Raw genomic sequence first — 13,413 nt, 5'->3', positions numbered from 1 at the left:
GCCTCTGTGTCTAGGCGAAGACGGTCCTTGGCAAAGCACGCTGGTATGTAATCACCAACATGTAGCCCCTTTTTGGCCAACCCTCCACGAGCCAGGCACCTGAAGAACTCTTTTTTATCCATCTCGTTGTAGAACTCCACCGACGAAACGGCCCTGATTGGACCTTTGACTTTCGTCTTTTCACCAGGACTCTTTGCCAAGAAAGGCTTGGAGTACTTGATTGGACGTTCATAACCAACATCTTTCATCACTTCGGACAACTCTTTCGTATCCCCAGATTTAAGGCCTTTGATCACAATTTTGTTTCTTGCTTTTCTTATCTCTTGTTGTTTTTCCAATAAGTCAATCCTCTCGGACGTCTCTTCCATTTGCTTCAACATCACCAAAGACGTCTTCAACAGTCGAACAATAACAGACATTGCCTTTTTGGTCTTTTCCTCACCGATGTCTTTGGCAAGTGATTCCAGTTCTTGCAGGCACTGGATTGCTTCCTCCTTGGTTTCTGTTGGGGTTTCTTCCATCTCCACCGATATAACTTTTGATTCCTTTCGAGGTGCAAGGATTTCGTCCAACATACTCGTAAACTTAGTAGGCGATTTCTTGCTACTCCGAGTTGCTTTTTTCATTTTGAGAGTCTTGGCTCTGGATGTCTTAGTTTTAAATGGAGAGCTTGATTCCGCACGTCTGCACTCTTTGAGGTCTGATTGCGAATTGCGAAATTAGTATATTCTAAAGACCCCCTATATGGAATATGAATCAACCACCTATCATACTTTATAAAACACTTTTAAACCCATAAAAATGATATCAACGTAACGTTCATCATAACAAATCTCAACAGAAAAAACAATGATTTATGTAATTTAACAAGAACTTTCAACAAAAACTTACGTGTTTTATTTTTCTTGTTTGCTATACATTGCAGTAGTTACTAATAAAGTGGACAGGATGTAACAAGGTGTCTCAAATTGTTATAATTTGAAATGTCATTGGAAAATGTGTTTTCTTTCTACCATATTTTATCAGATCCAAGGGTACTGGAATTTTTCTACACTTTCATTTCATCAGGTCTTGAATTAGTCCTTAAAAATTATGATGATTATTCCCCCCTGAAAGCTTACAAAATGAAATGAAGATGTGAGCAAGAAATGTCAAATACCTTGAATATTGTTAAATTATAAATAAATAATTTTTCATTGCGACTCTCGGTCATGTCAACTCGTAAAATAAAAAAAATTATACATCCAGAGTAATTTTTTGCCAAATTCGATAGTGATGAAGTTTTTGAAACTGGATAAATAATATTTTATTTTAGGAAAAAGCACACTGAAACGTTCAATTTAGCATTGAACATTATTGTAAGACTTCTGATACATTTTTTTTCATGCTCTAATAATTGATTTCAGCAATATTTGGAAACCCATCTTATTAGATAAATTCTGAGCGTCCAAAACTTAAACAAGTACTCATTTAGTTGAAACAGTTTAAGGTCACATCTTCCATTTTTCTCAAATTTTGCTTAATATGCATGAAATGTTTTTCATCCACAAGAGACTAACGTTGTCAGTTGTAGCAGGTTTTTTTTAATTGCATATAAGTTCAATCAACGATAAAAAATTGTGAACATAAGATTGGGAGGCATATATTTTCAATAACTTGTCACAGTTTGTCCGGATATGTGTTTATGATTCTGAATGTTATGGAAATACAATCAAATGCAAAAACTTTGTTGGGTGTAATATTGCTAAACATTTAATTGACTTGCAACAAGGAGCCTTCAGAAGGTGTATCTACAAACTGCAATGTTTCAAGTATTAATTTTCCAGTTTATAATGCCCTTACGCACGAAATTGAGCTAAAACAAGCATCCATATCATTACAAAAAAGGAGAAATTGTGACAATGGTTGCCTCAAGGTTGTAAGGTAATATTGTTCTCCTACCCAACATTGGGTCAACCATCCCCAATTACGGTTCTTATTTAAACAAGCCCGTTTTAGGGCGATGTTTTCGTTTTGTGCCCTTCCCTTCTTCTATCCGTTATGATGTCACCCTCTCCTCCCTCGGTTTGTTTACTTTCTGAGGCGCCCGTACCTATATTTTAGGATCTTGGTCCTCGGTGATCCCGGTACTATCGGCATAATCGGCCAATTCACGATGGGTTGAATCACAGCAGGGGGAATAATCTAGACTAGAGCCACTATAATAGATCTACTATAGTAGCTCTAATCTAGACCATCCTTTTGTCGCCCAACCAAAAGATGACGCATGGCGAGGTGCACATTCATCAAACTACGAAGACGCTCTTGGATCAAATCCAGAATCTCGGACACAGCCCGACCGAAGCTTCCTTGATATCCAAAGTATGTCGAACGGTTTTCAGGAAACAGAGGAACAGCATCCCCGTAAGCGCCCGACCTGGGTAGATTGGCCTCATTGATCTTTACAGATAAGAATAGAAAATTTGTCCCACAATGGGCGCCATCCCACGAACGTCTGTGGTCAGTGTCCTCATGAAGGACTGGAGGTTTCTTCGCATCAATTCTTAGCGGGGAAGAACTTTGTCCTTATCGACGAGTTGGTAGCGAACTGACAACAGGCTCAACACGGAGTGAAGAAGCTGCCATGTCTCTCGGAAACCAATTCATTTCGATTTAGCCTTGAAAAAGGCCAGAAAACTTTGATCTGCAACGGGATCTGCATCTTGGGAATCAGACGCGAGTTGGCAGATGGCCTGATTCTCTGCATTTAGCTACTTTTGCAATCGTTCGTCCCCATGTGGGACCATTTAAGGACCCGTAAGATAGCGAGTTTTCATTGTTTTGACTTGGCTGGATTTTTTGGAAAGCTTAAAAGTGTAAACCTTGGCATTCACTGCAATTGGCTCTGACACCTGGTTGAGGAAAAAGCTCATGGACCCTTTTGAAGATCTACTGTAAAAGATACCTTTTGCAACTCCTTTCAACATTGCACTCCCCNCTCTGACACCTGGTTGAGGAAAAAGCTCATGGACCCTTTTGAAGATCTACTGTAAAAGATACCTTTTGCAACTCCTTTCAACATTGCACTCCCCAATCTTCTTGGTTTGTCCCAATAAAGTAGAAGTTCTATATTTCTCATATTCTTCCTGCTTGCCCTTTTTTCCAAAAGCTCAAGCTTTTCCTGAAAATGCAACTAGAATCTCAATAGTTTACACACAAAAGAACAAATCTTAAAACATTTGCATTTAAGACCAGGTATCTTCACGCCGAGAGATAGCTGAGATAAAACATCTAAAGGAACTCAATTTGATCTAGAAACGTGCATGGTTTAGGGTATCATATATCTTTGGGTTTGAGACTTGATTTCTAGCATTCAACATTTTTTTATTATTATTTGACCCTCAAAAAAAAATTCATTTTTTTCCGGGACCACATTCGTACTCTAACCGTCTGCGCCATCGCATGATCGTATCGACTATCAAAAGGATGATTCAGAGGCTTGAAGCGAGACGTTGTTTTATTGAGGTACAAGACCGAAGTGATTTGTATTAAAATGATGTTCAAGTCCACCTGACCGACATGCTCATCGCTGTGCATTGCACATGATTCCTGCAACAACATATTTCAAAGAAAATATATTTTTTTACTGAAATTCAATATTCAAATTTATTTTGACATTTATGAATTTGTTAGTCTTTAGGCATTGCTTCAATGATTATATCTTTAGGCTATGCATTTCCGGGAAATTTGCACGGACCAACCTCACGAAAAAGCGGTGGAATTCAAACTGAGATCCGTATCTGACCCCCCCCCCTGACTAAAAGCATAAACCTTTTTTCCGATTCGCCGGCGAAGAATTAATCTGATGCGAAGAACAACACTTGTCTTTCGAAATTGCGGAAGGGATGGCATGATGGTCTTGGCTGGGCGTGAGTTATGCTCATCCCTTCGACACGAAGACCAAAAATGGAGTTGAGACTTGTTATAATTTTGCCCAAGGGAATAAATACCATTGTTAAGGACTTATCTGCACACCAGTAGTGACGAAATTACAAGTAACGAAATTACAGCAATTTGTTCCCTTTTTCCAAAAAAAGGGACCGTAATCCCATTACATTTCAGAATAATGTTATTGTAACGATCCAAAAAAACCTAAATACTCATTACTCGTTCCTTTTTTCACTCACTCCAGAGTGCCCTTTAAATTGTCTTTCTCACTTGACAATTGGAGGAAATCTGAAGCTTTTGTGCTATTTTGACCAAAATTACCCCTTTTTAACACTTTCGTATAGGCGACATATCCAGAAGAAGGGGAAGCTTAGCCAAGAATGGAAGTAATGAATTGGTGAGCAAATAAGTATACCTGGTAGACTAAGGGTGGTTTTACACTAGGATGGAAAACCAGGATTGAATCCGGTTTGAGGATTGAAGTGGGACTAGCGTTGGGGCGAGTCCAGCAGAGGACTCGAGTCTTTCACAGTACTCAACTCGAACAAGAAGACTCACATTACGAAATTTAAACCAAAGAATGAGATTTCTTTTCCCAAATCCGTACTTGATCTTTTAGAAAGGTCTCAGACTCGAGTCCAACACTAGTCTTACTTCCATCCTCAAACCGGATTCAATTTCGGTTTTCCATCCTAATGTAAAGGCGCCTTAAGTACTTCAGATTTGGACAATAGACAATGCAGTATTGTAGATAGGGCAAATTTCCTTGACCCAGAAGATGCAAACCAACCATGACTCCTCAAAGCATTGAAATGAAGAAAAAAAATGAAAAATTATGTCAAGCTTCAATATCAATGCTCGTAGTATTATGCAGAAAGGAAAACTATAGAATTTCAGACTGTTTGAAACGAAAAAATCAAACGAATTGATTTAGAGAAGCATGGTCTTGACGGCAAAAACCATAAAATATTCGTCATTTGAATTTTAGGAATAATGATTAACGAGTAACGCCATCACATTGTTTGGCAAGTAATGGTTGTGGAACGAACTACTCTTTTTGACCAAAGTACTTGCAACTGTAATCCACTCTTTTCATTCAGGAACGACTAATAGCCTGCTTAGTGATTAGAACTTGCTGCATCTATTTGAGCTTCCTAAACAATTTTGAATTTCAGCGTAACACTGATGTAGAGTGCTGAATATTACGCTACTTTGTAAGCATCCTTTATAATAAAAAATAGGAATTAATTGCCTGAATGAATGAGTGAGGTGACTCTTTATAACTTTGTGGAAGACCTGTTATTTTTGACCAAGGATTAGTTAGATAGATAGATTTATTTCAGGAACACTTTGATCATGATTAAATAATGTCGGAATTTTATCATTGCGTTAGCATCTTGATACATCAAAAATTTCATGAGCATGTAATTCCTCAGGTTCTGGGTAAGCAAAAGCTTGTTTTCACCAGGACCTGGGCAAATTAACGAAGACATGACATAGATAGTCAATAATGTTACAGAGGCCAAGCTGCAACACGATAACGTGAGTTGGAAGAATTACAAAATCAAATTGAAAGGCTTGTAGGAAATCATATCGGTTTGAAGTTATAAGAAAAGAAGGGACTAAGAAAAAGATACAGAAAGAAGAACATGAAAAACAGAGCAAAGCAAATAATTTCAGTGTTAATTTGTTATGTTTACTAGAAAATGTGAGACGACTTCAGGAATGGGAGGAAAATTAATAGGTTTAGAATTGTATTTGGTGCATGGAGTGTTTTGATGAGATTGAGCGGCTGATAATCGTAATAAAAAATAAAAATAAAAATCATTTCTTAGGATTTTTGTTGGCATACATAGCAATTTTTGAGTTTGCACGGAGCAATAGAGTACTTCTGTAAGAGATAATCTCTGGTTGTTTGGGTGAGTTTAAGTCTGGTTAGATCAATGCCTGGAGGGTTGACATTATTCCACTCGTTGGGAAAAGCAAAATTCGGTAGTCTTTGTAAAAGTCCCGACTTGGCAACTGGAGTAATTGCTCTCCAACCGCCAAGCCGAGGATTATTTTTTCATTTGAAAATATTAATGCATGGTTAAGTGTGCAAATGTCAATATGATTGATCAAAACACCGTAGGCGGTATCAAAATCGTTACATTCCCATATGACCACAACAATTATAACTCACAACGAATTCCATTATGCTGTTAGACCTTGGCATGGTTTCAATTTCTTCAAAGAGTGCTCCACTTTTCAATTTGTGTTTCAGTCGGAATTGGACAATCCCATAAAGCTGACCGCTAAGACGCGAAAATGGATGTTGACATATTGTCATAAGCGGTGACATAACTACAGTACTCGACCCAAGACAAATCCAACAATCCCATGTTTGACTAAGAACAGTTTGATTTTATGAAAATAAATTTGAGTGTTTTACAAAATGCTTGGATTGTTTTACAAAATGCTTGGATTGGCTTAGTTTGTCAAAAACATCCACTTTTCTTTCAGAACAGTTTATACCTATTTTAGTTTAGATCTTGATAGGAAGAATTATGTTTATACAATTGAAATTGATAAGTTTTTTTCAAAGCAATAGACATTCTATCACGAATATCCATATTACTCTACAAAAATAACATTTCTCTCTGATCCCAGTCTGCCAATCCATGCAGTACTTCAGAACTGGAGAGGAAGGTTTTTTTAAACCCCGCTTGAAGACATTCTGAGCGTTGCGTTGCCTATTGGTGGACGGAGTCGGAACCCTGGAAGAGAAGTCTGAACAATTAATCCAATGTCGGCTGATTGAAATAAGAATATTCGATCTGATGCCAGCTGAAATACAAATTCCTTTTCCAAAACCAATCGGCGAAGATAAATTAAGCCATTAACAACACGTTGTAAGTTTTTCCCTGATATTAAGGTTAGCACGCTTTTATAAGCAGCATATCTGTTAGGTTTACCATCTCTTAGCTAGTAATCGGAAATCACTACAAAAACTACAGAATAAAAAAAGACTGCGCGAATGGCTTGCGAAAAAAGAGTCAAAAAGGCCAAAACGTGCAAGAAAAAGTGCTCAATTTACAAAATCGGAATGTGAATCGAAATCTCACCGTATGATGCCTCATTCCATTTTAAAAATTGGTAAGAGAGTCTCATGCAAGTGGCATGGTTTTGTTTTTGGACTTATTTTTTACCTCCTTTTGACACAAACTACTTATAGTGAAGGTCTAGTTCCTCGTTTGACAAGCCAATACAAAAAAAATGCATGTTACGTTGATATTTCATTTGCCCCTACAAGATGACAAAAAAATGTTGCTTTTCTTGCCTTTCGGAGGGGTTTATACACTAACTAGCGTTTTTTCAGAGCAGATGGTAGAAGGACAAGAAATTTCATGAAAGAGTGCACTGTACAGATCACATATTTTTGGAGCAAGCCTATGCCTAAAAAAGCAAAATTGGCGTGAATGCGGAAGATTTGGATGTAAGCTCTACTTGGAAAGAACGATTAGCTCAAATGTTGTGTTTCTTAGACACGTACACCCACAACCAGATAAAGTATAAATACTATTGAAGATAGATTATTTTCGTGGCCACGTATTCCCTCACATTTTCTCGGCATGATAGTATTAAAGAACATATTTTGACTGTACAATTGCAATCAATTACATTTATGATCATGTAAACTCTATTGCACCAAATTGCGTGTGGTCGATTAATCGGACTATTTTTACATTTATCCTTACCCTTTATTAATGGATTAACGATCCAATGGTCCAGAAATATATTTTACCCACCTTACTATTTTTGCAAAATTGGATCGGCCATTGATAAATTATTACTTGCAAAGGCAACATGTCATTATTTTACTGCCCTCGTGTTTAAACTTTGCCGTTTTTATTCTATCAGGGAATGGGAATGAGATTGCTTCAAAGGCTCTGAAGGGAATCAGAGGTGCCAAGGCTGTTTTGTGACAAATATTAAGCGACCACTAATTCATTATGTCAACCTGAGTTTCAGGTCTGTTGCCATTTCTATACGAATTTACCTTTGCCCTTTACGTAGATTTCGGGCATTCCATCCAAAACATCTACATATATGGCCCAGAGGTTTGCTTTGGTCAATCAAATTCTAAAGTCACTTGTATATGTTTGGCCAATACATAGTGAGTAGTTGCCCAGTTGACTTTGACATTGCCTGCGTTTAGCCATCTTTTTGAACTATTTTTACAATTACATGAGGTCTGGATATGTGCATTTGTCCCAAGGAGAAAGTCAATAATTAGCCGGCATGAGTTCAACTCTTCCCGGTCTCAAAGGTGCCTTGGGAGGTTGTGTGGGGTGTGGGGTGGGTGGGTGCAAAGCCAGCCTTAAACAGACGTGTCAGCCAGGGCTGAAACAAGAACACTCAAGTGGGATTGGCACTCGGCCTCTTGCCCAGAAGTCAAAAAGCACTTTCAGGGCACGTTTCTCGTCAGCTATTTTTCACCTATGAAGGGGAGGTTGTTGAGTCGTTATTTTCCTGCTCATCAGTTCGACTGCAAGTTCCAAGACAAATACGTTGGGCTGCTTGTGACGACGAGTGTTCCCATGGGTTTCCAATGGAGGGCTTAAATGAAGTGTTGTTCCGCATCGTGGAGAACGACCAAGATGGAAAGTGAGTGTACCGTATGTGTGCGGGTGGGTGTGTTCAGAAATTTGCTTTATTCATGGGTTTGATTAACTAGAACATCTTCACCTCGATACGATTCTTTTTGGCTACATCACCGAGCATTCTTTTGCTTCCGTCCAGAAGCTTGCAATGGCGAAGTTCCAAATACTTCAGATTGACTGTGTCTGCATTCGTCAAGCTTTCGACCAACTGTTTGACGCCTGTGGCACTGGAGAAGTTGTTGCTGCTGAGAATGGCACTCTCGAGGTTTGGCAGGATCTGAGCCAGCTCTTCCAGAGCCGAGTCCTTCATTTTACACCCTTTCAAATTGATACTCTTGAGATTGCCCATCTCATGCTTCTTGCAGTATTTGACAAAGGCCTTTATCCCTATGTGGGAAAATACATTGGCTTGGAGGATCAGGTTGGCTACCTTGGTGGCAAACTTGGCAATTTCGGCCAGGCATTCGTCGTCCAATTGACAATTGGTCAAGTTCAGGGTCTCCAATTTAACAGTTTGGGCCTCCCTAATCTGGCGGGCGAAGATCTTCATCTCTAACGGCGTGAACTCATTTCCCTCAAGGGTGACCTCTTCCGTTTTGATGGTCAACGGGATCATTTCGTAAAACGCGTGCTCATTCAAATGGCACCGACTCATGTCTAGCTTTCGGAGCCGCTTGGTTTTCTTATGAGGTTGAGTGATCTTCCGGATCCCGTACCACGTGATAAAGTTTTCTGACAAAACAAGCTCTTCCAAGGCTGGCAGAAGTGGTCCCAATTTGCCCAGACATTCGTCCTCGATATTGGAGTCGGTCAGGTCGAGGCTGCGAATCTTGATGCTCTCAAGCCCCTTGATGGTCTTGGTCAGGTCGAATATGCCTTTCATTGTGAAATAGTTCCCGGTCATTTGTATTTTGCCAATTTGGAACAAAGTCTTGCCTAAGATCTTCAGACTTGAGTCGTCCAACCCGCAATCTTGGAGCATCAGGCCCTCAAGTTGAACGTGGTTGTGGTCGATGTTGTGGAGGTAATATGCCAAGGGGATCACATCGTGAGGATATAACCTCGCCAATGCCAATACAATCTGTCGGTCCCCCGGAGGTGGATAGATAGTGATCTTTCGCAGCCGTGCCTCGTACACGGCGTTGAGGAACGTCTGTTGGGATTCCATCCAGAGATGCTCTAAGAACTTGACGTAAAAAAGAGGATCTCTTTTGGACCGAACCCCGGTCATTCCATCGAGCATTTGTGCCACAATCTTTTGGTCGGGAGACTTTTCTTTGGAAGACAAACCACACAAGAGAGGTATAGTGGTGACGAGCTTTTGTTTGGAGAAGTCGCTGATGTCCTCTTCCGCTGCATGAGTGTGGAGAACACCCAGGAAGTCAATGAATAGGGAATCAATGAAATGCGTCTCCAGGAAGTTTCCCGTTTCCGCCAGAAACGGGCCCCTGTTTTGGAATTTGACTATTCCCAGTTGCTCCAAATTCTTTTTAAGGATCCGAACCCCGAACTGCTTGAAGAGCAACCAAACTCGTTTATGACGTCGATCATTCTCAATGACTCCTGTCACGACTATTTGTTCCGTATTTGACACGTTGTAACAAAGTTTGGCCGCGTTCCTCAGGAAATCCATGGTATCTTGGTGTTTGGTGATTTCCTCCGCACTCGGAATGGGTTCACTAGCATTGATCCAAAAACTCCGCATTCGTTCCAAGGTATAATACACAAGCACTTGTGTCCTGGTGTGCAAGGCGATATCTGTGCCAAAACTGGCCATTGCCCGCACAACACAGTACAGGTAATCTTTGTCCCTTTGACATAAAGACCCGAGGAACTTCTCACTGCGAACCTTTTGGAGGATAGATTTGGCATAGGTGCTCTTCTCAGCCTCAGAGAGGTAGGCAACGGTTTTGATCACATTGGCAATGTCCTGCTCGACGGTGTCTGGATCCTCGGGAGGAATCTTCAGTACCTCTTTTGAAAGCTTTTGTAACTCCCTCCAACTCCCATATTTGGCAACACCATGGCGCGACTTCTTGGTCGGAGAGGTTGCCTCCTTCGTTTCGTCCTCGATTGCATCGGTTTCGATGGTGATTTTGGGCTTTGTGTGCCTTTTAGAGGGGCTGAATGGGGCTCTCTTGGTGGGTGACTCCGACCGGGTTTGTCGAAATCGATGATTGGATTTCCGAGGACTGGAGGACGCCTCATTATTTGGTGGAGTCTTGTCTCTGATCAGGGTTGCTCCTCGGGCCCTTGGGTTGCCCATAGTGTTGGGGGATTTGGATCGAGAGGCTTGGGAGGCTCTTTTCCGAGGACTTGTTGACTCCTCAGCTTCCCGAAGAGGCTTCTTCCGTACTTTGCGAATCTTTTGGATCTTCGATTTTCGGAGCTCTGCTATGAAGGAATCGTCTTCGTCATCAAAGACCTTGGCAATGGTCTCCGAAGGTTCAACATTTGGTGACTTTCTGGCAGATCGAGGATCGCTCTTCACCCTGCGTCGTGGGCTTCGCTGAAGCTTCTTGTTGGTATGGTTTCTCTCATTGCCTTCTCGGTCTTTGTCAACTGTGAATGTTTTATGCAGTTCTCGGTCCTTATTTTTGGGCTTGAAAGTTTCTCTCCTGCTACGAAGAGCAGACGGAGTGTCGATCAAAGGTCGACGGTTTGCACTGATTCGACTGGGATGCACACGATTCGGAATATCGCCATTTCCAATCCTGTGTGTCTCCAAGGGACCACTTTCGTCTGTATCGTTGGAAGCCGAGGAAATGGCGGGCAACTTCATTCCATTCTCACTGCGTTCTTCGTCGTCCCCGATTGGACTTTTCTTCTTCTTGGGACTTTTCATTTTCCCACTCACTGTGTAACTTGGCCTTGACCTTCGCAAAAACGGCCTTTTGGTGGGTGAGGTGGGTGGTTGGACTGCCATGTAGTCCTCCTCACTCACGTTAGGCAAGATTTCACTCTTATCAAAAATGTCATCTTCCCCGAAGTCTGGAAGTGCACTCTTGGCATGGAAAGTGGAACTGGTGTCGCTCCCTTCTTCAGTGCCCCCATCGGACCGTCTGCGGTCCAAATGGCTCAAACTGGAAGAAACTGCTCGGCCACCTTGGTCGAGCATTCGATTCAATTTGGAGCCCCGTTTGCCAGTGGAATGATGGTTGGAATAACCATTAGCTGAGGCCGGGGGCAGAGTGTGACTGCTTCGGATGGAGGTGATTGAACGGGCCGAGGCTGGCAACGGAGCCTTAATCAAGCCATTGTCTAGAAGAAAGTGTATGGAAACAACTGAGCCACGCGAATGGGACCATGTGTTTGTTAGTTTGTTTGTTTGGGTCATAATCGGCGTTACAGCCAAACATGCGAGAGTCCAATAATGTTCGTGGAACAAGGTGCTAAAGAAGGTCGAGAAAACGACAAGCAAGTGACCTTCCACGTGACGAGAGGCTCTACGAATCTCGCGTTCTCGCTCTCTCTCTCTTTCTCTCTCTCTCTCTCTTTCTCTCTCTCTTCCTTTCTGCCCTGGTTCAATATTCCAACATTTTTCTTCTCATGTATCCAATGCCTTGGGTTTGCATTATGATCCAATGACCAAAACAGCCACTATGACTTGCAAGGATACTATTGTAGGTACAGAGGCCATTGGCTGGTTGGATGGCCTCGACAAATCGGGGCACTGCAGTAATGTTGAATGTTGAAAGAGGCACCAACGCCAAAGCGTGACTACTCGATCTTTCTTCCGTGGACGTTTTAGAAGAGCAAGCAGAAACAAACTTTTTTTCCACTTTGGACAACGTCAACCGTCCAGAATACCCTCCCCTGATATTACCATCTTGCCCAAGCTTGTAAAATAACTTTTCCAAGATTGCCATCCTATCAGGTGCTTCTTCGTTGCCAATTGTTCTTTGTTCCGAAGATTGCAATTAAAATCACGACACCGAAAGAAACAAGAACAGTTTCAGCGCAGAAAGACGTTTAAGACTAGTTTATCCTGTACCACCATATCTATTGCGTCTCAGACGTTTGTTTGTATGACCGAAGTCTTCAAGTAGTAGATCAAGAACAGCCTTTTACCTGGTTGCTGCACTACTCTACCTAGTACACTGTACCCGTGGAACTGACTTCCTCGAAATAAGACTGGCTCATTCATGCAGTCTTTTTTCCAGAGCCGCCGTTGTTCCCTTTCCTTGCCCCGACAGTCAAAGTACGTTAGTACTACCTACACACATAATTGGAAGTGTGCACTTGGCCGTGCCGTTCATGTTGTAGTTGTAGTTGTTGTTGTTGTTGTTGTTGTTCTTGTACTGGAAGTCATGTTGGTGACTTACCTGATCCATTTCCACTCATTTCCCTGATTGCTTGAGCGTGATAAGTGAGCCTGGCTTGATCCAGGGCGGAACTCAATTTATTGGCATCCACTCCTCGTAAGGTGCCCTTGGTGCACCACGCGTCAAGCACCTCACCCATGACTCTAAGGATTGGACCGTAGCACCATTACGCATGATGCAATATTTTGGCCGATAACGAGTTTACCATCCTCCGAGGCCGATGGTCTGCCTTACCTGTATCTGACATCACCATCGTGACACTCGTCCAGATCCATTTTGACAATACTCGACACTCCCAAGATCGAAGCCAAGGTTTGGAGGCGGTGACGGGTTATACGTCCGACCATGGCTTCATTTCTCATGTAGAATACAGCTCGTTTTCCCAAGGTTTTCTCGGCAATACTTCCCATCATACCATTGCAAGGCTGCAATACAGGGAATGAGAATTGGTGAGAAATCATGGCCTATCAGTGCGAGTGTCCTGTAGTAATCGCTTCCAATCTCCCTGGGTACCTGGT

The 13,413-nt window shown here is 41.7% G+C and overlaps 2 protein-coding genes across 3 annotated transcripts in view; one reads left to right on the top strand and one right to left on the bottom strand.

The window, feature by feature from the left end:
- Positions 1-8,408: 8,408 nt before the first annotated feature.
- LOC131890495 (uncharacterized) overlaps positions 8,409-13,413 on the top strand; it is a 13,021-nt gene continuing 8,016 nt past the window's right edge. The window contains exon 1 of the mRNA XM_059239845.1: positions 8,409-8,574. Within this exon, the coding sequence (XP_059095828.1) occupies positions 8,519-8,574 (56 nt within the window). The 5' untranslated portion in view covers positions 8,409-8,518. The remainder of the gene's footprint in view (positions 8,575-13,413) is intronic.
- LOC131890493 (uncharacterized) overlaps positions 8,578-13,413 on the bottom strand; it is a 5,214-nt gene continuing 378 nt past the window's right edge. The window contains exons 1-4 of one of the 2 annotated variants that reach the window (XM_059239844.1): positions 13,409-13,413; positions 13,130-13,320; positions 12,896-13,038; positions 8,578-11,831 (exon numbers count right to left, since the gene is read on the bottom strand). The exon at positions 13,409-13,413 is cut by the window's right edge and continues 378 nt beyond it. In XM_059239844.1, coding sequence (XP_059095827.1) covers positions 8,641-11,831; positions 12,896-13,038; positions 13,130-13,308 — 3,513 coding nt within the window. In that variant the 5' untranslated portion in view covers positions 13,309-13,320; positions 13,409-13,413 and the 3' untranslated portion in view covers positions 8,578-8,640. Of the gene's footprint in view, positions 11,832-12,895; positions 13,039-13,129 lie in introns of both variants that reach the window. The other variant, XM_059239843.1, reaches the window with a different exon arrangement.

This window comes from Tigriopus californicus, chromosome 11 (assembly GCF_007210705.1).
Source record: "Tigriopus californicus strain San Diego chromosome 11, Tcal_SD_v2.1, whole genome shotgun sequence".
Lineage (NCBI taxonomy): Eukaryota > Metazoa > Arthropoda > Copepoda > Harpacticoida > Harpacticidae > Tigriopus > Tigriopus californicus.
This window is presented reverse-complemented; position numbering and strand designations above follow the sequence as displayed.